The following is a 25351-nucleotide window of genomic DNA, read 5'->3' on the forward strand; positions in this document are numbered from 1 at the left end:
CAGAAAGCCACCTCACCCGTGCATGATGTGTGGATTGATGACACATGGTGCAGCCACCAAAATAATGCCATTGTCAACAATGGATTCAGAGTCAGACTGGGGTAAGACAGCATTGCAACACAGAGTATAGGACAATGGTTCATGTATCACACTGACAGAGCTTTTGGGCAGGTCTAAAGTTTTAAATATTTTCCTATGAGTTGAAAGTGAGGGTGCTAAAACGGTTTGTAAGATGTGTAAATTATTTGTCAACTCCCCTCCCTAAAAAAAACACAACATGGGAACAGGATGGGACAGGACTCATTCTTCTGGGACTGGGGACGGACAGGACTATTTTTGTGGGAGTGGGATGGGACAGGAGTGAAAATCCATTCTTTGTCACCCTCTACTCAAAATACAACCAAAGCCATCTGTCAATTACATCTGTAACAAACGGGAGAAACTGTTCATATAGTACAAGCTTTTTGTATCATTCACTTACTCTGCATTAGGGGCTCTTTCAGCACTTTTAGTACCAAAAGACACTAAAGTACACCAACCTCTACCTGTGATTTCCTTTCATTGTGTCTCTTTTTTGCCCACTGCTCCAGCCAACCTTGCTTACCAGCAAGGTCCATGTACTGTATATCTGTCTATTCCGCCCATCCATTCATATCCATTAGCTACATCTCAAGTCAATATTTTAAAAATATACAGTATATGTCTGTACACAATTTCTGACAAGTTCAATGAAAATTGTAAATACACTGGTCATTCTCTCTACCATGTCTACACATGATACGGTGTAGACAAGGAATGGTGTTAGGCCTTAAAATTGATGAAATGCAAAACAAAGTATTAACAGTGCATTCACACAGACTGATGCAAAGCAGTTGGTAGTATCTGGGCTCATGAATCTGTAGTTTTTGGAGGTGTGTTTGTTGAGAATGTTATTTACATTCTCAATCAATCAATCAATACGTCAAGTGCTCCAACTTGACAGTTGCCACCAGACATACCAACAATGTCAGTGATTTGTTTCCACATGTCCTGGTAACTAATTAAAGACAAGTCATAGAGAATTGGGAAGCCGGACACCAAAGTGATCACCTTTTTCTCTATATTGTTTAAAGTTCATTTGGATAGTGGAGTGGAATAGTATACTCTGATGCATGAAATCCTGAAAGCCTGTTCTTGACCAGATCCCATCCCCTCCAAATAACAAACATGGGAAGCAAATGAGCACCGTCCTTGAAAAGCTGGTGGGCATCAAGGCATTTAATCTTCAGGGTTTTTTCTTTCAAAAGACAGACTTTCAAATTTGTGCTGTAGAATGTAATCCACTTCATTCATGGTGAACACAGTTGCTCTCCTCTTTAAAAGAAATGCTAACTTCTGCCAGCTACGAGCAGATGACGACAACAGTACTTGACAAACAGCCAATCAAACTGCAGTGGGGCAACAGGCAGTCAGCCCTACTGCAATTTCTTTTCCCACAATTGGGGCACTTGACACTGAGAGCATGATAACAAAAAAAGATTTTTTTCTGCCTTGCATTAATACAGAATTATATTAATTTCCTAATTACCTAGTGACACTAAAACCACAATTCTTTTCTGCTGCCAGCAGGTGGGGCTTTGCCTCACTTTCCCCAAATGACGTGTCACTTCTTCTCCTTTCCTTTATTTAGCTTTCCGGTTTCCATCATTTCCAACATCATCCCTCTCTTCCATGTACCCCACTTTCTTCTCCATTCATGTAACATTCAAAGCCTACTCTAGGGTGCTACAGGTTAGGTGTGCCCTGACAATCAATCAATGTGTCAACTATACACAATAATAAATAAAAGAAAATAACATTTTGGATGGTCAATTCTTAAGATATTTTAAACAAATATTTTTGTTTCATTGCAGTAGCTTTCTCCTAAATTAGTCACCTATGAAGGATCTGTCAAGTCTATTCTACAGGCTACACATATATTACATGTTTAAAGCATACATACGAGAACATATGACAAGATACTAGCACACAAAACATTAAATGAATAGGCTATAGTACTTCCCGAACAAAACCAAAACTATATTTGAACTTAAAAAAATCTGTTTTGGACCAAACTGAGCTATTAGATCCCAGCCAGCTATAAGATTAAAAGTTAAACTAAAATGATCTGTAATGATGAATTATTGATGATGATTATAATGATGATTATATTCCAGCTTCATTGTAATTGCTATTACAAGTTCATACAAGCAGTGATGACAGCAATCAATCTGTAAATGATGCAAAAAATACATTAATTTCGCCAAATTACTTTTAATAAGTGTGTTTATGTGTGTCTTTGTGCATATCTAAACAAATGGTGTAGCAGCCCCATATTATCATTTTTCACTCACATTTGCTTAATTAACATTTCTGTAAGTTTCCAGAACTATCACATCCAGCAAATATATTATTAATGTGCGGGCAAGCTATAAGTTAAAAAGGCAGTGCTTAAACTGAAGGAGAGACATAAATGAGCATGTTTTAAAGAGCAATATCTGTTACCAGGAGCAGCTTGTGTTATTTACCACTGATCAGCAAAGAATTCATGATAATGGATCATGGATGGAGATAGAAAGCGAAGAAGAGAGGGAAGAGTCTGCTGATAACATGGAACCTGCTCTGAATAATCTCCTCATTATTTTAGGATTGGCTACTTTGTTAATGATTCTTGTACTGTAGTAACCTTTAATTGTTTTAATTATTTAGGTTTAACCAGCTGATAAATCATTTCAAACGATGGGATTTGTGACAGAAGGAAAAGAGATTTTTATGTAAATAATAAAATCAAAAATAATAAAGATATTCAGACATGGGCAATTAATAATTTTTGGCTCATCCCCAACCTTTGATTAAAATGTAGGCTAGAGTAAGACATTCAAGTGGGCAAACACAAGAAGAAGTAAACTTAAATAGAGCCAAACAAAGCTATTTTACACTTTAGTCACTATGCCAACACAACAGACACTGTGAGTATAAATGCCAGTCTGCCTGTTTGTCTATCCCTACCCTGCTCCTACCACCCACCACGGCACGCAATGGCAACATGGGCCAAGAAAACAGAAAGGAAAATCATAAGGAAACAAAAGAAAGTTAAAGAAAGAGAAAAAATTTGAGCATTATCTAAATATTACCAAAACTGAGATATGAGCTGTTGGCCTGATTGTCTTCTCCAGCAAAAGTTTTTGGCTGACTGGAAAACTCACACATACACACGTGGGGGAAAATAAACATACAAAGACACATGCACACAATGTACTCCCCATTGAATTGGCTTGGGTCCACCAACCTTCCATCCTAATGTCTCCAAGTCAGACCGTTTAAGGTTGTTTCATCTAATCAGCCAGACAGACAGTATAATCGCCAGACATGCTTCGAGTTTGATCAATTCAAAGTGTATTTTAACAGGATTTACAAGACAACTTACAAACAGTTCTCCAGCAAATTACACTATTATGGCATTATAGCCCTAAATGGACTAAATTTCTCTGAGGAGGTGCCCACTGGAGAACCCCAGGACCACCAGAGAGCTCACAAGCCCTTCTTTTTTTCTGATTTTCATGCCAGGTTTCTATGTTTGAAAACTAATAAACTAATCTGTGGTAAGACTATTCAAGTGCAGATCAGGGGAAGGATACAAGAAACTTTCAAAAACACAGAATATACGGAGCAGTACAACGTTAATTGTTAAAAAAACAAAAGCATTATATAAATCTGCTAAATTTGTCAACACCGTCTCTGATACCTCAACTCAGGGTACAAGAATCAGGTATTTGCTGTAGAGATCCATCTTCATCTTAAACTGTCATATATCTTCTGTTGTGAATATTACTATTGTGGGAAAGGATCAACAGAAAAAAGCGAAGTAAATTCACTCATCATGAACACAACTATTTTTCTAGAAGAGGAATCAATAGGTAGTCCTGGTAAAGGCTAATTGTATTTATATCTGAATAAGGATGCTATATAATCAAACCACCGGCGACATTCTGTGCATGTGTGTGTCCAGCTATCAATAAATAATGATTGGCACAACTGCTCAAAGCTCAGCTCATAGAGAGCCACCCTACTTCCACGCTAGTCTGTGTTCCATTAGTCTTTTCCATGGAGGCTTTCTTTACATTTGTTTCTAAATTGGTGAAACTATTTTATGGGTATGATATAATCATTTACTTTCTTAATCAATAATTACAAGCAAATAGTAATTAAAAAATTGACAAAATTAACATTATATAATTTTGCATACATTTCCCATATTGTGCAATCAGATACAACATCTGATTGGACAACTTGGATTTCAACTTTGTGTGTGTGTGTGTGTGTGTGTGTGTGTGTGTGTGTGTGTGTGTGTGTGTGTGTGTGTGTGTGTGTGTGTGTGTGTTAAATTGTTAAAAAGACAAGTTCAACAGCTGTTACGTAGTCTGTGACTGATTGTAGGTTTTTAATTAGTTTCCTCTACACTAATAAATTATATTAAGTTTACTGTGTGAGCAAAGCACATACATTACATATAAACACAAATGCACATACTTGGAGTGCAAAGGGAAGTAAGCTGTGTGTGTGTGTGTGTGTGTGTGTGTGTGTGTGTGTGTGTGTGTGTGTGTGTGTGTGTGTGTGTGGGGGGGTATTCTGCAATACCTACAAGATGGAAAAATACATTAGGATGTCACTTCCAGCTACATAAAAAATACTGATGGGAATCCATATTTCCTGTTTACTTTTCACATGCAATGTGCAAGGGAGACATTAGGGTAATGGAGAAAAGGATAGGGGTGGGGATGTGTGGGTTGTGGTCTAAAGGTAAACTTGCAAACTACAGACATTTTGGCTCATGATCCAAAGCATATCACGTCATACCAAAATCATTTGTCAAACATGGTGGAGGTAGTGTTATGGCATTGGCATACATGGCTGCCAATAAAACTGGGTCACTGGTGTGACTGCTGATAGAAGTAGAAGGTTGAATTCTGAAGGGTATACGGCTATACTATCTGATCAGATTTAGCCAAATGCAGCCAAACTGATAGGATGGCGCTTCTTGTTACAGATGGATAATGACTCAAAACAAACTGTGAAAGCAATCCAAGAGCTTCTCAAGGCAAAGAAATGGAATATTCTTCAAGGGCCAACTCAGTCACCTGACCTCAACCATATTGAGCATGTTATTCACTGACTAAAGACAAAACTGAGGACAGAAGAAGCCACAAACATGCAGCACCTGAAGGCAGCTGCAATAAAGGCCTAGCAAAGCATCTCAAGGGAAGAAACTCAGCATTTGGTGATGACCATGGGTTCCAGACTTCAGGCAGTCATTGACAGCAAATTATTTTCATCCAAGTATTACAAATAATCCTTATATTTAAAATTATGTAAATTTCTACAATTATTTTTGAGCCTCTGAAATTGATACATCACTTTTTTTTTTTTAAACCCTTAATTTAACCTTAAAGACTACACTTCAATCACATCTTGATGGCTTTGTTTCAAATCCATGGTCGTGGTGTACAGAGGCAAAATTACAAAAATTGTATCACTGTCCTAATAATTATATACCTGACTGTATATGACAACTGTACACAACTTGCAGGCAAGCATCAAAGATCCAAAACATCAAAGTTAAGTGGCACTTTTTACAATGCTGTCTTATGTAATAAAGCATTTGCAAAGTGCCTTCATTGCAGGCTCTGATCTCATATTGTACTCCCAAAGCAAACACATCTCTAATTCTCTCACTCAGTTTCAACAATAATCAAGTGTTGGTTTGTTGGGGGAGAGGGAATTAAAGCACTTATGCTGTACATACCTTTGGCAGACCAAGGCTTACAGTTTCTGAATGCTTCCAGTCTTTGAGCTAAATTAAGCTAAGAGTTGAAAATAGATAGACGAAATTGATATCAATCCTTTCATCAAAAGAAAAGATTCTGGTAAGTATACTTACCAGAATTTACAGTCCAGACTGTAGGTATTTGGAAAATTAAACATTTCTTGCTCTAGGCTTCAGCACATTCAATTTGAAATAAAATAATAGATACTACATTAAAGTGCCAAATCGCAGATTTAATTTGAGAGACAGTCACCTGATCTCAATCCAGTTGAGCTGCACTCACTTGCTGAAGACTACACTGAACTCAGAGAAGCCCTACAGCAAGCAACAGCTGAAGGTGGCTGCAGTGAAAGCCTGGGAGAGCACCAACTGTGACGATATCTATGAGTTGAAGACTTAGCAGTCATTGACTGCAAATGATTTTTCACACAATATTAATTATGATGATTTTGTTTGACTTCACGTGTATCTGTCCACTTATTTTTGAAGCCCTAAACTTTGGGCACTATGTGTTATAAGGGCTTCATGTATATCTCCCACACAGTTCTCTCTATACCAGGGTTTTCCCTACCAAAAAAAGGCTTAGGCGCTGTACAAAGTATTTTTGCGGAGCACCATAAGCTAAATGCACAAAAAAAGGCATTTAGGCGACATATAAGACTGAATGTAAAAACAACAGAGAGAGCTCTATGTGCTGACAAAAAAAAGTAAAAAAAAAAAAAAAAAAGGAGAGATGGCCTGATTTCAAATGGAAAGGTAAACTGGCAACAAGAATGACCTGCCAATCAACAATCAGTGTTTGGATGAACGTTTCTGTTACTGGTGTGTGTCAGATGCTCATCGCCAAGCTAATCAAAAAGCTGATTGGATATTTCTCTATACCATTCACTTGTGATAGTAGTTACAACCATCGAAGTAGAAACTTTTTCTATTATTTTTTTTATTAGGGAGTAATTCTTATGGATGTTAATAATAGGGATAGCAGATAGAATATATAACTAATGTAGCCTAGCTGACAACTAAAGACATTGGTAACCTAGTTATCTTACATAAATATTCATGTACTGAATAAAGTTACGTTAGCCAGTGAAGCTAGTTAGTTGACGTTACATAAAGATACCTTGACTGAACTAACCTTAGTATCTCACACGGCGTGGTAGCTAAACAAAGTTAGGCTGTGTTCCCACATAAAATCTTTTTCTAATGAAAACCTCTGGTCAAAGAAGTTTTTAATAAATAAAAAAACGCTTTTCCAAAATACAGTTGAGAGCATCCTTTGTTACAATAATGTATACTAACCTAGAGTTAATGTTAGGTGTCAGGCTACTCTTGCTAGCGACTGCAATAAGCACAAACACCAACCGGAAGCTCTGAGGACCTGTACATTTTTACTCCACAAATGAATATTGGTGATACAGTAACTGTCATTTCATATATTTCGCTGTGCTCTGATACAAACATAACAAGTTTCTCCACTGCTACATTCTCCAATCTTAAAGCTGCTATGGGACGTGACAGGTCTCTCTGCTCCTCTTGTGACTGCTCAGCTATACAAGCTAAGGTAATCCGCATAAATTTTCATTAAATCTCAAACATATTATTCGGTAAATGAATAGATTTTTGAACACAAGTACAATAAGTGTTGCCAGCTTTCTTTCACAAATGTGGTAAGGATAATGGTCAAAAACAACATTAAAAAATAACTTAAAAAACTTAAAATTTCCTTTGAATAATTTCAAACCCTCCAACCACCACCACCACCTTCACAGAACCCAGACAGCACCAATGTCCTCTGAAAACCTAGGGAAAACCCTGTATACTGGTGTAAACCTTCTCAAATTAAACCTGAGAATTGGAACTTTACTGTAATATCCATTATTTTATCTCAGATTGCCTGTGCTCAAGCACACAGGCTGAAGAACAATAAATAGCAACTTTGCAAATGTAGGCGATCTTTTAACTTGCTGTGCTGCTGTGCTTTTGTTTGCTGTCACAGCACTTTAAGCTATTTAGGACCATAAATTTGAGCACTCTCTGCAAATGCATTACTCAAGTATATTTCAGCCATGGATTTTTGAAACACTATTTTTGACCTCCGCCTTCAGCAGACCTCAAAAATCTACTCTGTTTTCTTTGTGGTTATAAACCTAAAGCCTGGCAGTCTGAGTCTGCCTGCAGTAAAACACTCATCTGGGATTAGAAGCCATTTATTCATCTCAGCTCAGTAATACTATGAGAGCCTTGCCTGAGAATCCAATGAATATTTCACACTTTCATTTCATATGCAATCTCTGGTGCTCAGAAGTATGTATTACTGGATATCATTCTGTACGGTTTACTTCTCTATGTGTGTGTCTCACCATATGTGTGTAATTTGGGGAATCAGTTTGCGCCACTGTATTTGATCCCAGTATAAAAATTTGTATTTTGTAGTATGCATTTGCTTTAACATTAGTTTTTTTGTGTACCAAAAGTATTTTTTGTACAGTTTCACCGAATTTGAGGGATATTTACAAAAAAGAGGATATTACTACCCTTTTTGAGTAAATGAGGAGAGAGAGTGAGACAAAATGCAAAACACCAGTCAATAAATACAGTATGCATCTTTACACACATACACACAAACATGAATTTACAGTCATTATAACTCCAAGCTTGAAACAGAAACCTGATAAACCAGCTTTAACTACAGCTCTACTATTCAAATGATTCAAAGCTTATCTAATCATTTTACTTCTAGCCAGACTGATAAACTTCTCCTTTTTTGACATCAACATTACCTAAATGTTTCCTCAGTCCTTTTCCACAATGAAAAGGCAGTGCAACATCTCAGTCGTAGGTCACTGTTCCCCTCAGCTCTTTGGAACATTTTAGCATCTTTCAGACAGATATTTTCCTCAGGAGTTGATTAACACTGAACCAGAGCTAAAAGGATAGTTAAGCTGAACTTACATTTGTCAGGTAAACAGAAAAACAACTTGAAATGAATGCTACAGATGCTCTTTGTCTGCTAGATGTTCCTCATAACAACTTTATAAGGTGATAATATCCCAATATTACTGTATAGTTTCAGCTTGTTCTGCTACGCCAAAGTGGAAAAAATAAGAAATAAAACAATCAATGCAAACTAACAAAACTCAATACTTTCTATATTAATTTTCCCTTGACAGTTCTGATATGTCAGATTTAGAATTTAACATGTGCTAAAAATAGCTTTGGCAGGCATCAACTGTAGCTACCTCACCAACATGTTTGTAACACTTCATCTCCATACAAACAATGCAATCCACAACCTCAGGGGCAGGGGCATCTGACTGTGGCAAATGTGGTCCAACTGCTCTGAAAACCCGGCTCATTTGGGCATATTGGGGCTCATTCCGTCATTCACCCCAATATGATACAGGATTTTCCCTACCATTATTAGACCAAGGTGCAGAACCTAAGGACTTTTGCGGACTGCCTAAACTGAATGAACGGAAAAAACTATGCTGAGAGTTCTCTAACACTCTGGAGAGAAAGGATATATTATTGGCCCTAATATAAGATCTTTTTTTTTTTTAAACTTAGTTTTAAAAGGTGGGGTTTGTCCTATATTTCAGGACTAGACAATTACATTTTGATTTATTACAATAGATATTCTTTTTGAATGGAGAGAGTACCAGTGTAACTACAGTCTTTTAGAGATTGTTGAATTATAGGCTATTTGTAGCCTTATTACGTTGCTAGGCTAGGGAGCATTTTCGAGTCCATCTATAATGAGCATTTCAGAGTAAATCAGCCTTAAAAGTGTTTGTGGCGGCAGAAGATGTTACATCAGCCTTCAGAAAGTCTTGCAGGTTAAACTGGACTAACCAGAGGAAATTAATTAATGAGGAGTGAAAATACTTCTTAGCGTGTCCCGATGTCGTTACTCGAAAAATTAACCAGGGAGAAAGTCTTTCAAACGGCCAAGAATTATGTCTGTCATAGATGGTGAGCTCAAAAAGGCAGTGAGAAAAATATTAACTGTCAGAGAAAACTACTTTTTATAAATATGGAATTGATAATAGTCCAAAATTACGTGAAAATGCATATTTTTGGGTGAACCATTACACATCAAGTTTTCATCCAATTGGTTTATGACGTTCTCCCAAACCCAGACAATCTGCATTGCTGGGGCATGGCAGACACTCCAGTAGGTCAGCTGTGCCAGAAAAGAGGCACCTCGAGCATAACCTCAGTTGCTGCCCAAAGGCAATTGGGGGATGGGCGATACCGCTGGCACCACGACCAAGTTCTAAGGTCTTTGGCGGATACAATCAGAACGCCGATTTAAAACAGTAAGAAACAGCACACCCCCAAACACACCATCACCTTCGTCAGAGGTGGAGAGAAGGCACAACATCGGTGTAGCTCCTCGGGAGGGCTACTTCCCACTGCACAGGACTGGCAACTCCAAGTCGAGCTAGGAAGGCAGCTCAAGTTCCCAGAGAAAATCGCAACCACTTTACCCCGCCCAGACACGGACATCGGAGTCTACAAAGCAACTGGTCTTGCTGGAATGTACTGTCCCCTGGGAAGAACGTACTGAAGAGGCGAACGAGCACAAAAGGGTTAAATGACCCTATGACCCCAGGATTATCAATGATGACATGTCCAAGTAGCACCTAAATGTGTATTCCAGAGCATGGATAAATTTACACACTCAGAATTTGTACACTCAAATAAAATGGCAAAGGGTAAATGTAGTGTACTATTTTGCAAATAGGGATTGATTTTAGACACAACCTTGGTCTTTGCCTATACGGCCAATACTATACAATCTTTTTTTCAGACCAGAGATTTTGTGGCTATTAGACCAGTGCAGTACACTCTCTGTGCTACAGTGACTGAACATGGACGGAACTCCAGACCATAACACCTCAACATAAAAAAGCGCTAGAAAACAAGATCACAGCGACACAGGGCAAGTGGCAACTACTCAGCTGTGGGACCAGTGCCTGCTGCTCTCTGAATCTCTACAAAACCATGGCAACAGGCTATCATAATAGCAAACCTCTAGGTCAGGTGCTGGTCTCCTGACTATGTTACTACTCCTGTCACTGACTCATATGGCCCCTGGCCTGATGCTTAGTGTGTCATGTGTGAGACATGAGAGCTCATCAGGAAAACTCATCCAGCAAAGAGAACAACAGGCTATAAATATTTCTAAAATGTCATGTGTGGATGTATTCACTGTAGTTCTCATTAGTCAACTTTTCTGCAGGTTGTCTGTAAAGGAAAAAACGCTCAAAATGTTTCAATTAGCTGTAGCTAGACTCACAATGACAAAATATCTTGCTTACAAACTCTAAAAATCGACATTTGAACCATAAAAATGTTTATTTTGACACTCACAGAGGCTTCAGTCCTGGTTAGAAATTGCCAACCAATGCAACTTTGTTCTTAATTAGTTCAGAGAATCTCCAACAAATCCTGCAGTATTTATACATCCTTAAAGGTATACAGTATGAGCCGAGGGCAGGGATATATACTGTACATTACATTTTCTAGCTGGTAGGTTCTTCCAACGTTTACTAGCTGTGACCTAAATGAAGAATTCAGTTCACCATAGGACACGGGCTCATTATAACATGTTGATACTGTTTTAATGTGCAGAGCCACGAAGAGAGCGCTCAAGATTCATTTAAGGTCCTAAGTCATGGTTCAAAAAGCCCTTAATGTAGGCCGTTTATCACATTCTAATAATACCAGAGTATATGAAAGGGTATGAAAAAACACAAGACTTTCCAAAGGGGAAAATGAAAAATGACCCATTCCTCAGAGGAAAAATAAGAAAAAACAAGGAATATATAGATTGAGTTTGCAAAGTCTCCAAAAGTGAATTGCTAATGACACTGCCTAACGCTACAGGCAAGTTAAAACCATTTCCCTTTGAATTTTGCTTGTGAGGCAATATTCTATCCAAAGGAGTGTCTTATAGGCCACTGTAGCTCAACACTCTAGAGCAAGAACAAGCACACACACATCCAAAATACTAGACAGCCACTCAAACCTTTGTACAAGCACGTATACATTTCTGCGCACACACACACACACACACACACACACACACACACACACACACACACACACACACACACACACACACACACAAACACACACACACACACACACACACACACACACACACACACACACACACACACACACACACACAGTTATGTGACTAATTAATAAGCATTAATCAAAAGGATTATATGCATTATATGAGAGGCATCAGGAAGGATTTAAGGGATAAAGATGGTTGACTTAAATACAGTTATTTTGCAGCTCTGTGTAGACAAAAAGAGCTGCCTGGCATTTGTTTCTCTTCTTCACGGACTGCTTGGCTGGATATTTGGTTAGTCACATGCATGTCTGTGTACTCTGCTGACTGTTGGTCAACAGGCCATTTTAATTCATGGCTATTAAAATCTAACCTCACACGTTTTAGTTCCAGTTTGTTGGTATTAATTAAGAAGGTCAATGTTACATGGCTGTTTGTGATCAGCTTAAAGTCACATAAAACCACTGACTTCCTTGGTCAGTGCTAGTTTTTTTTTTATTTTAAAAGAGGTGGAATTAAAAGGAAGTAAAACAATTTCAACCATCTCTTAAATTATATTATCAGATTAAAAGCAGGAGCACAAAGACAACATTAAATTCTAGCTCAAGAGGTTCTTACCTTGTCCTTGTCTTCTACCAGATCACTGAGTATATCATCAGGGTCCAGAATCCCCCCATCACAGTATTCAACATGGTGAGTCCGAACCAGGAATTCTCCTTCCTTTAACACAGGACACAACCAATGTAAATCAGTGACTTAATATGTGAATAAACCTATCACCAGATAATCACTCTCCCCACTTTGCTTACATTATATGAGGATAATGTCTCTGTCTAGTTCTTAAAATAGTGGGTGTTAATGTCACTAACACTATTCGTGATCATCTAATTAAATCAATCCAGAAGTGCAAAGGCCTCAGTAGTAAATAAAAAAATTAAGATGATACATGTAGTGGGTATATGGTGGCCTCTGTTGTAACAAAACATTTATAATAATATACTGTAACATTTTCTCAATCAGTAATAAGAATGTTGGTCCAACCTGACTTAAATCTATTCACTGTCTATAATTATATTTTAAAGTGAAAATCACTGTAAAAAGTAGAGCTTTTTACTTGCTTGATCTGATCCATCTCCTACTGACGTTTTACTGAACTAGGGTGTAACATGAAAAACAGAAAACAATGTAAAAAGGCCGTTTGACCTCACAGTAGGTACAAAGTGACTGCATAGTTTAAAAAAAATCCCTAATGGTTCGAATGTTTTGTATTTTTATTTATGTCTAGTACATAACAAAGAAGGTATTTAAGAGTTGATTTAATTTAAAGGTAAATTAAAGTCTTGATACCTTCACTTGGGTTTAACAGCATACATTATGATATGGACATTTAGACCCACAATGAAAAAGTACATTTTTATTTCATGGAGACTTAAATTGAATAAAGCTAAAGCTCAGAGCAACCATAAATGTCTTCTCTGCTGGTCACCAACTCTTTCTTTCTGCCTCTCAATTCTGTAGCTCTCCCTTTCGACTCCCCTTCCCCTATCCTCCATCTCTGCTCTCCCTTTTGTTTCTTTCCTCCACACATCTTTCACGTTTTTCCCTAGGTGACTTGTACAGATTACAACTCCAACCTGGCCCTCTCTCTCTCCCTCCACACTCCCTTTCTCCGCTGTGTTGGGCATGTGATTAATGAAATCAACACTACACTGGACAGCTGACTACATAGAGCTGGTTGTTGAACAACATAGAGATGACATACGCATATGCACACACAGGCACATACACACAGGCACATACAAAACCACACACAGCCTAAGGAAAGATATGGGTCAAAACGTTTCAGGGCGGTGCTCCAGTAAATCACTCTTTCAAGGTTAGGTGCTTGTCAGTGCTTTTCAAAAACTCCCATCAGGGAGGATGTAAGATGTAACAAGACACTCTGGGTCCCTGGATGTCAATACCAGTTCCTACACTAAACTCAACTCTGCAGCAACACTATTTTCAATACTTAATTGCATTTTTTTTAAATAATTTGATAGTGTAAATTAGTTTCTTTGTATATTTGTACACTACATCTGGTTAGAGATACGTCTTGCTTTCTGATTCATTGTAATACACATTAACAAACCAGCAGGAGAAATACCATTAATTTTTAGTAACCAAGTCGGAGTCACAGCTGATTGGCTCTATACAGTATACTTTTGGAGTCTTATAGGAGTTTTGGACATGCAGCTCAACTGTGTTCATTAAAGCAAGGCACAGAAAATGTTTTGAAATAATGAGTTCTTTGACTGGTGGATGTTAAAAGTTAAAAGATTTGTTCAAAAGTCAAGTTGTGTTATAGTTAATGTGTAATTGTTCTGCTTTGTGTATATGTCTACCTCCAAATTTTCTTAACGGGTTGGAAATAATTCAAAGTAGCATTTAAACCAGTTAACATTTTAAAACGTACTTAGTGAGTGTAGTAAGGCTAGCCGTAATAACTTGATGACATACCTACAGTAGGAACACTGCTTTTCACCATACTTCAATTTATACGGTAAAAGGTCAGCTTATATATGGTTCACTTTTTTATGTGTTACATGACAAAAATACACCTCCAAATACAGTACAGCAATCTTCAGCTTAGACATCCTTCACCGCCATCTGATATATGTAAGAAACCTACAAATACAGTTGTGTTTGCTGACTTAAGACCATGCATTTATGCCTACTTATATATAGCCTAGTTCCATAAAAAAAATCATTTTATTCTATTATGTCATAAAAAAAAGACATTTCAATATATTTTTAACCATCACTGTTACACTAGACTCTGACACTATGGCTGTTTATACTGTTAAATGTCTCTCCCTCTTCCTCTCTTCCTGCTGGAATTCATTGTATTACTCTATTGTATTACTGATTTGGCTGACACCTAGGCCAGATGTATGAGAGAGAGAGATTTTCAAACATTGCATTTAGATTGTTTAGTTTCTCTTTTACACAGTGTTTATCTGCCCTGAGCACTATCATTCAGGGTTTGAAGGCATATTAACTCTGTGAATGTTTTTATGATTACTTGGGAAAATTTCTGTGCCAAAGTGTCATGTAAATTTTTTTTTTATCTTTTCTGCCCTCGGCTTTGCACATAACATCTCACTGAGTCTAGTGTGTTATTACCGCTTGGGCTTCAGAATGAGCTCTAATAGTTCTAAATTTTGTCTATACTGGTGGTTTACTGGCAAATTCTCAATCAATCTTCCCCACGCAAACTGTGAATAACTACACAATAAAATTTACAAACTATGCCTTGACAAAAAGATATAATAAACTCTAACATGTTTTACATTCTTTATAAAGAACAAGACTACAAAGAAGCAGTAAGGGTAACATTTTCAATGTCTTGTTTAAAGTCAACTATTGCGTTGTAGCTAATAATCAATTAAGTGAATTCAAAAGTAAGAAAAATGTATTTTATGTCAACAATGCCTGCTCTGATTGCCATGTTCACAATAAAGCCTTAGGGGGGCTCTCAGGCAAAAATGAGCCATGGGTCCTTGCAGACTCCACAATACAGTTCACAGCAGACTATACATTGCGTTTTCATTTCAGTTAATGTTGTGTTTTAAGAGTGCATGGTCGCAAACAAATTGGCAGTTCATCAAATTACAACAAACCAATTGACAAACCTGAGGCCTCAGGGCAGGTTTTGCACCCTTAGTAATGTTAGTTTTTATTTGGGCTATTATAAATCCTTAACTAGTGTATCACAACCAAGATGCCAATTTTTTTTTTTTTATTTTTTCTTTTCTATTCATTGCAAAGCTGCTACATTACTGTTTAACATTGACTGCAGTCAACTGACAAAAATAAACTGATTCTAATAAATAACCATATTAGTCATTTATCAAGCAAAAACTTGTAACTGGTCATGAACTGGTCAAGCTGGTCATGTCATACAATCCTAATGCAAAGTTGTGTGCTTCTCCATTACATATAATTATGAATTGAACACTTTAGGGTCTGTAGCTGTCTATCAGACTAAATAATTTTTTCATCACTTTTTCATGCCTTAAACTTGTGTTAGGCATATGCTGTTACTACATTGTTCAAAAAAAATGTCGAAAGATTTAGAACTGAAACATTTGACAGTTGACTAATCGCTTAGTCGATTGGATAATCACCTGACTGTTTCAGTTATTTTTCAAGCAAAAATAATGAGACGATGGCAAATATTATCTGATTCCTGGCTCTCAAATGAGAGGATTTCCTGCTTCTCTTTGTCACAAAATATAAACTAAATATTTTTAGGTATCTGGACATTTGGTCAAAATAAATGAGACATTTGAAGACGTCACATGCAGCTCTATGAAGTTGTGATGGGCATTTTTTGACAATTTGTTGATATTTCATAGACTAAATGTCTAATGAATTAACAATAATAGGCAGATCTATCAATAATAAAATTAATCGTTACTTGCAGCCCTAAGTGGATTGTAAAGTATTATTAAAATTTAAAATTTAAAAAAAAAAAAAAAAAAAAAAATCAATATTTTTGTCAAACATCCCAAACATGTATTGGTTCCAGCTTCTAAACTGTTTGGATTTTATGTTTTTTTCTCTTTTATACTATTGTGAACTGAATACTGATCAGTTCAGATATAGTATCATTTGAACATGTCATCTTGTGCTTTAGGAAACTGTGACAGGCTTTGTTCACCATACTACCTCAGACATTTTATAGACCAACAGATTAATCAATTAATTGAGAAAATAATTGGCATTTTAATTTATATTACTTAATAAAAAAATAATAATACAAATAATATACTGTGACTAAATAATAATTTAGTTGCAAAATTACGTTGGACCATTAGAATTTGTGATATTTTCAAAACTAATTTTCTCCCTGTATTTAAGACTGACCACTGCAGACATGAGCCAGGACATAGGACTCATATATCAAATTGTATGTTTTGACTGCTGCAGAAAAAAAAAAGAAAAAAAAAAACAGTGAATGTTGTAATAAAAAGGTATTTGTAGAACACCAGCAGACAGTAGGCAAGCCATATAGCTAAGAAGACAAGATGGAGAGGTAGAGAAATAAGAGCTGTGAGCACACTGATAAAATCTGATATTCAGGGGGAGTGTATGACTAATATGTTACATATTTTTTGGGAACTGCAGAAACCCTGTACCTGCAAGTCTTAAAAACCTATAGGGACACTTACATATTGTAGGATTAAACATAAGTGTTATAAACACACTGATCAAATCTGAAAATCAAGGGGATTAACACTTAACACAGTGTTTTTCTTGATGCTAATACAGATAATCTTAGGCAATTTTAGGTATTTGACTCTTACGACATGATCTAGAAATGATTATTAGTTTGTAGAGAAATCCCACCACAGTTTAAACACTTAGTAGATTGTTCAGTGTCGTTAGGTATGTGTATAACCCCCCCCATTCTTCTCTGAACAGTCAGCCTTTCAAGTCTGCCAACTGACACAAGGGTTTGGTATGCACACTGCTGTGAAAAATGGAGGCAGTGCAATGAAGTGGACTTGGGCACACCGCAAAACAGTGATCAAGGGTTCACTTTAAGCAAACACTGGAGCGCTTGCTGTTTACACAAAATGTGAAAGGCATCCATTCCACATACTGCAACAGGTTAAATCTGAGGCAGTTTACATCAGATCCACTGAATAAAAAAATTCGTATCCAATATTTGGGTTCTAGTCCAAAACTGAGAGGTCTGGAATTATCACAATTTCATCAAGCATTTCAGGTATGCAAGTATTATAAAGTATTGTTTTTGGAGCCCCCTAAGGTGTCTTAACACCAGTTTGTAGAGAGAGTGAATACTGATGAAGCACCTAATTCTGTGGAAAAATAACAAAATCTGAGTTAAATTGTGTGTTGACCCATCTTGTGACCCAGCAGTAACAATGCTTGTCTTCTGTGGCAAGCGAAGTTAGAAAATTGCCAGTAGCAATGCCATGGTAACTATTACTAATAATGTTAACATTTCAGCTCCACGTTTCAGATGGGCACAAGCTGATTCTTCACTCATCTAGTTGGGCAGTTTGTTCATCTTGATTGTTCATAATCAGATTCAATTACCTGCTAATCGGATTCATAAAAATCGGCATGTTAACTTTTTAAACAATGTCTAGTGAGCAGTCATCTTCTAATAATTACTATGGCTCGTTAAACAGTAAAATTTTCCAATTTTAGCATTTATTATACTATGGCATTCATTCTTATATATTAATGGTCTGTCTATATGGCTTGTCAGGCTGTTGTTTAATCTGGAAAAGCAAGTGTGCCGTTATGCCTTTTCTAACTTTGCAGAATAGAATAGATTAGAACAGAATAGAAAAGAATAGAATATAGATAAAAATGAAATAAGACTAAAACAGAACAGATCCAAATAGAATAATAATAATAACAGGAACACAACTGAAGAGAGCAGAATAGGTGTAAGGTTGGATCAATAAAGTCTTGCAGTTTATCTGCAGAGGAGGTGGCACGTGTCTCCTCCCTGCCGCTCCCTCCCTCTCAGAAATAATTGCCTGTGCTCTGGCATGGGGTCAGGATGTTTTTACAATTTTATCAGCTCATTAGGCCACGCCTCATCAGCATTCCTCCCCTGCCTAATGAGACTGCAGAACACACCCACAAAGGCAGGAACCCTTTCATACACCTCCACTTTACAATTTATACTGTATGTAAAAGTATACACATACATACTGTACATACACCATCAGCTTACAAAAGTAATTGGTTTCACAGTTTGTTTTCTATCCTTTCAGACATACCTAGACCATACACACATTTAGTACCAACATCGTGTTAAATACAGATGCAGTCTAATAATACATATGGATAAACACATACTGTGCATTCATTTGAGAAATGCAAGTCAAATTACATTTTGCTTAAAAAAAATGAATACCACACACTGATATGCTCATATCATTGCGTAGTTTGATATTACACATAATACAGCCTACTTCTTAGCAGAGACTAATCCTGAAACCAGATAAGCAGGCATCCATGAACACACAACCGCACATGTCTGTTTGTCCAATGGTAATTAAGAAGTATGTCAACAAACTGACAACTTCCTGACAACTCCCCACAAAAACAACCTCCGCTTTCCTCCCTCCATCCTCCATCCTCTTTCTCCTCTTTTTCTGGCCACTCTTCCTCGCCCTAACCTTTAAGCTATCTCCCTTTTTACATTCATCATCTTTGTTCTGATTCCTTCAAGGATTTCTTTATTTTCTCCCTGCTGCCTCATGTATGATTGTTTTATTTTTTCTTTTACTACCACTTTCATTCTCCATTTCCCTACCACAATTTGTGCTTTGCCTCTATGTTCATCCATCAAGAGTGATACCTCTATATTATAGCTGTCAGTAAGCTGTTTTGCTTCTTGTTTTTACAACGAATAATTACAGATCATGGTGCTCTTAGTTCCCTGATGTACTGAGTGAGGTGGATGACAATTAACCTAATACTGTCACACTAGCTGAGTGACAGGCCACCAACTGATCTAAGAACGAACTTCTCGCTTCAGTATTACAGGTATGTCCTGAACCCCTCTCAAAGGTTGCACTGGAGCCAAGTATTAAGGCATACCTAAATTTATACTAGTTAGTATTTGTCCATTGTGCTCTGAATATGGCAGCCATTGTATTCGTAAATGCATATAATTCACAACTTGTAGCAGCAAGGCATATGTTTTAAATAATTAACAACCCTTAAAAGTCTGGTGTGTCAACACCATAAGCCATCTGTAGTGTATACAATGTGTTTAGCTAAATTCTACATGATCAAATTATAAGGAACCATTTTAAAAAAGAATTCTGATTTAATTGTTTTTTGGTTGACTGATTGTTTTTATTTAGTTTTTTCAGTGCTATTTGTGAGGGCTATTAAGATATGTTTTACATTGTTAACACTGACTTTGTCAAGCAAAAAAAATAAATAAATACATCTTTTTAATACTTATCATTATAACTTACCTAAACTGGACCGGACTAGATGTCTCCAATAATTTAAGACTTTACATCTTACCATCTGTCACTGAGCTATGAATGTATGTCCGAAAAAAAAAAAAATTTAATTTTAAAAATCAGCCAAACTCAAGATTATATACAGTATTTAATGAAGTGAGACATAACTTTTCACTGAAAAGACAGTTGAATGAGCTGAAAAGTCTACAGAATACTTAGAAGAGACTCTTCAATGCATTAGTATAACAAAGTCTGGTGTATCCTACATACTAAAACATCAACACTCTCTTGCTGCCATTCACTTTCTACTGCCATTTGTCTCTCCTATCCCCCCTTTGGGTCCATACAGGGAAACACAAAGGGGTATAAAAACTCTATTAATTACACTGAGATCTATGGGAAACTAAAAGAAATAAATGCAACTAAAATACAAAATAAATCCTCTCTGAAACTCAACTGAAGACTAAACCTACAAGATCCCTAAAAGGTAGCTTTAATGCCGATTCTAAGAGATAAATCTTCTTAAGTATTGCTGTGGAAACTCCCAACAAAGCAGCTGATAAATGGAAATGCTAGTTAGTTAACTAATTGTTAGTGTTAATACAAGCAGCATACTCTCTAAGTAGGATGAAGCAGATAGGGAAGAAGGGGAGAGGGAGAGAGACAGAAAGTAACCTTTCTCAGTGGCAAATTAAAAACATGATTTGCCTCGCACTGGGAGGGAGGATGAACAACTGGCTGGCTTTATAACATACACATATCCTGGATTTCTAATCCAGAAACACACTAATGGCCATAATTACACAGCTACAACAACAGATTAGTGTTGCCATAAAATGACTCAGTAACGGGAAGAAAGGAAAAAAAATACACATAGAAACAAATATAAAGGAAGAACACGGGATGAGATGAAGCAATTAAGGAGTCTACATATTCGCCATCCCAGAGATGGGGAACAAGAAGGGAGTAAGAAAAAGTTGAACACAGACAAAAAGGAGAATATTTAAAATGCCAAACAATACACAAGCAGAAAAACAAATGATCAAAAAGTAGAATGACAGTGGAAGGAGACGTAAAAACAGGAATGTCAAGGTAGTAAGAGAAGGAGAGACTGGGAAATGCTGGCAAAGGTGTGGGAAGAGAGAACGAAAACAGAAAGAGGAGAAGACAAAGAAGAAGAGCCATGGGAGAGCAGGCCAAAACACACACAGTGTGCATGTGCTTAACAAGGCATTTCATTCACACAGACAGGAAACAAAGTATTTACACTCAGACCTAATCGATAGAGCAGGGAGGTGCATCATTACACATCACAGCTGGAAGAAAAGACTCCTGGAGCTGTCACTTTGTCTCTCAGTGAACATTAATAACACTTAAAATGTTGCTGCTTATGTGTAAGATCTGAGATAAACTATACTGCAACATGGTGTGTATTAACCTCTTGTTTTTCATTTTAAAAGTCTAACTGAAATTGTTTGGGGGTTTTTTTGCTAAGAAATCAGTATATAGCTCCTTGGTGTTTGTTTTGACTTGTGTTTGTGTGTACAAAATTGTAATAACCAAAATGAAGCAATTTAAATGTTATTTATTTTTTTGCACTGACACCAAGGGGCATGAATCTTTGGTTCACGCATATTATGTCAGTAAGAATAATTTCATTGATGTAATATTGGTGTGGTTGGGAACTACAAATAGTTCATAATATTGCTGCAATTCTAAATACAATTTAGGGAAAAGAAAGAAAGAAAGACGTCTAACACTAGCTGGACCCCCTCAAGGAGCTGTTGCTGACTCTGCAGGTGATTAGATAAAATGAGCAAAAAGTAACATCTAGTGGTAATTAGTACTAGCTTCCATCCATCCAGCAGGATGGGTCCTGTCAAATGTTGAATGTTGTAAAGGGACAGACAGCTTAAATCACATATGGTTGATAGTCAACGCTATGTGGGCTTGGCGAAAAAGGGGAAAGAATGCTTTGTATCAACGTTCGTATTCTAAGCAGTATAATGTGCTCCAGTTGGCAGCTCACCATAGAAGTTAACCTAGCAATAGACCTTTTTCACAGCGGACATTTTGACCTCTCATTACACGAAAAGCACTGATGAAACAAATTTCATCAATGATGGCTCAGTTCCATCCAGGGTCACACTATGCCACGCATGCCAGTGAGCACACCTAAACAGAGGGCAGTTGTTTCCAATGTTATCAATTACTCCTGTGCTTTTCCTGCTATGACATACCAAAATGACTGTGAAAAAGGTCTAGGCTGGCCATCAGATGTTAGTCAAGAGATTACAATTTAAAGCTTTACCACATTTCCACAAATGTTCAAAACAATTTTATCATTTTTGAAAAATATGCTAAATAGCTGCAATATCACTACAGTTCATATTTTCTACCAAAAAAGAGAGAATTTAAATTTTAAATTAAAACACTTGACCTTGGTTTTAAAGCAATATAGATTGCTCCCGTTTATACGCATTTGCCTATCCTGTTAATTTAGAAGAGAACAGATGCAGAACAGTCTCATAAAGAAGGAACAGGAGGTGAAGGAGGAAGTGTTTAAAGAGGAAGAAGAGTTCAAATGACAGAGAAGCGACGGTTCCTGCTATGTGGAGCTATGAGGGAGGTGAAGAGGAGATGTGCTTGTGAGAAGAAAAGGCTGATAAATGAGATGAAGGGGGCAAAACACACAGGAGCACTAAGTGAGGAGGGGTATGGGTAGATGAAAGGAGATTAAGAGGGAAAAAAGAGGAAGGGCGGAAAAAATGAGTGCATCTCAAAGCGCTGTCTCTGTATCTGTCTCACATAAACACAACCATACACACACAGCTTCGACATCTCTCCCTCAATCACCACTGAGGCTATCTATCTATGTGACTGGTATGCTCTTTAAATAATGGAGCCAATATGAAGCGAGTCACTGAGAAGATTTGATCGTCTGATGGGGGTCACAGGGTTCCCGCCCTAAGAGCAGCACAGGGAATCAACAGCAGTCATGAAGGAATCACAAGAGGGAGAAATTTGCATTTACACTCACAACTAAAGTGGAAACGACTCATGCCTGCTCCTGTCTGGACCATCACAATTCATATCAGATACGCTTTTAATTTTTTATACAGCAATTATGGAGAACTGGACCTCCTGGCTTTGTCTAATTTCCCAAGACTTTGGGATGTGAAAATCATATGGTCCTTTCATGTTATAAAAATGACAGAGCTTTCGATTATTCTTTTCTCATTTATGACTTCAGGGAAAACCTGAAATATTATGAAAGTGCTGTTTCATAAAAAGTTATCTCAAATCTTTTCTAAGTCTTTCAGGAGTTAATGAAAATCTTTACATATTATTACAAAACTATTTCTTACTATTAATAATGTAGCTAACTGTTGACTCAAAGGTCAGACAGACTCAAAGAGAGATAAAATTACTTTTGTTCATGCTTTTGTTCATGTTTCCTGAGCAGACTGGACTACCCGGCATCAATGATAATGGAATGTTAATCTATAACTACTAATTATTGCCACTCAGAAAGTTTAAAAAATTAGCAGAATTTACATGAAAAAAAAACCTCCTTCATAACTGCCTTGTAAGGTGATGCAGTCATTTTGAGATGTACCTGACTGATATATCAGGGAAAACAAAAATATTTAAGTATCCGTCATGCTGGTTTGCATGTCCTTCAAACTACTATGTTTGTATTCTGCAAAGAACTGTCTGTTAAAAATAATAAACACATTTTCACGGATTTGGAGCATCTATACCAAAACATACAGTTTTATGTCGTAACACTGCCAATCCCAAGAGGCCAGTTTCAATCATTTCAACTTCTGAACAGTACCTGTTCCAGGAGTTTTCTGTATCTCTGCGTGGCTTGCTGGATGAGGTCCCTCACGGTCCAACCCTCCTTGCAGGGCACCACCACACCTGTCTGCCCAAACGTCACTGTCACCTTCATTATAGCTCTGTCCACTTCATACAAAATGCGGGCCCTCTGGATATGGGTGATGAACAGTTGGTGATAATGATGCAGGAAAGCTCCAAATTGTAGACTGCCCCCCAGAAAGTCTTGACAAGGAGGCAGGGATGTGACCAACCAGAAAAGGTAATATATATATATATTTATATAATTTCAAAAAATGGTGGGAGAAAAGCAGGACTGATGGTGAGTGGCTTGGGGTCAAAAACTGTAAACACTTTCCGAATAAAACTTACATCTCTCAAAGCAATTTCTTCAAAAGTCACAAGGATTGTCAAAATGGCCAATAGAGCTCCTTCCTAAGATTGCCAAATATGTTTACTGTCTGTCAATGCAACGCCTACCAAATGTTATATCCACAACTCAAGGTGATTATAGTGGCAGGAGTAAGTAGACTACTTTGTCATGCTATGGTCATCGGCGTTGTCGCTTCCATTCTCATCATTTCACATCTTCTCAAGTAGCATCCAACAAGTACTGATAATATGCAGCAGGTCCATGTATAAACACAGTTTCCCGACAAGTTAAAAGCACTGCGGTCTTTTCATGTTGGCGTTGAGTGGTCGCTGGTAAACAAGAAGTGTGTGTTGTGTCGTTTCTCACTGAGAGTTAACTCTGGTTAACTTTACTTGACAGAGACTAGCTCTCTGTCAGCTAGCTCTCTGTCAGCTAGCTCCCGTGGGCTAAAAATGATTAGCTGGATATTATAACCTGGCCCGAGTGATGAAAGCATTCACTTCGTTCACAAGCATAACGTATCCTCACGCTGTTCTCCTCTACACCAGGCGCTAGGTTGCAACCGGTTTCGACAAACCGAGAAATGTATGTCAAAAACTTTCAAACCCAGTAAGCGAGCTGAGGCGTACGCTAGCTAACGTTAGCCACCTTAGCTGAACTTTGGAGGGAGGGATGCAGTCGCTCGGGCATCATTCCACAAGTTTTCCCTCTCGCAAGTTTCCTTTTTTCCAAGCGGTCAGTAACATCCGCTTCATCACCGACGGACAAAGTATGGCAACGTAGGGGTTGTTTACATAGCCAGGGACAAACGGGAGGCGACTAGGAACACTAAACAGACCGCTGCACTGTGTGTTGGAAAAGTTTTGAGGTGCCTTCGCTGCCGTCCGCTCCTGGCCAGTTCCTGACCAGCTCCTCCACCGCCTGTTGCTGTCACTTTCTTAAAGGAGAACTGCTCCGATTGCTGCCACGATCAGAGAGCAATGCCCAACTCGTGGATCCACATTCTCAGTTGCAATTACTGCTCAAACAGCAAGATATGATGCGAAGGGGGGAAAGGCTGGTGGCAAGCGACACAAGAACTATTATTTCATCTCTTGGGTTAACATTGTTTTTAAAAGCATGCCACAGCTGCTGCAGTGGTGGAAAACAAAAACCCGTTACGTAAATAGCAGCAATAGTGTTGCATTCAAAAT

At 37.5% G+C, this 25351-nt stretch overlaps 1 protein-coding gene across 9 annotated transcripts in view; it reads right to left on the reverse strand.

Annotated features, from left to right (window-relative positions):
- The window catches only part of pard3bb (par-3 family cell polarity regulator beta b), a 219763-nt gene extending 194697 nt beyond the window's left edge, over window positions 1–25066 (reverse strand). For 5 of the 9 annotated variants that reach the window (XM_040147956.1, XM_040147955.1, XM_040147954.1 and 2 more), the window contains exons 1-3: window positions 24807–25066; window positions 23784–23936; window positions 12549–12650 (exon numbers count right to left, since the gene is read on the reverse strand). In XM_040147956.1, coding sequence (XP_040003890.1) covers window positions 12549–12650; window positions 23784–23936; window positions 24807–24851 — 300 coding nt within the window. In that variant the 5' untranslated portion in view covers window positions 24852–25066. Of the gene's footprint in view, window positions 1–12548; window positions 12651–13044; window positions 13085–23783; window positions 24011–24157; window positions 24577–24806 lie in introns of those variants that run through there. The other 4 variants (XM_040147958.1, XM_040147957.1, XM_040147961.1 and 1 more) reach the window with 4 other exon arrangements.
- Window positions 25067–25351: the final 285 nt, after the last annotated feature.

The sequence above is a fragment of the Xiphias gladius genome, chromosome 16 (genome assembly GCF_016859285.1).
Source record: "Xiphias gladius isolate SHS-SW01 ecotype Sanya breed wild chromosome 16, ASM1685928v1, whole genome shotgun sequence".
NCBI classification, from domain to species: domain Eukaryota; kingdom Metazoa; phylum Chordata; class Actinopteri; order Istiophoriformes; family Xiphiidae; genus Xiphias; species Xiphias gladius.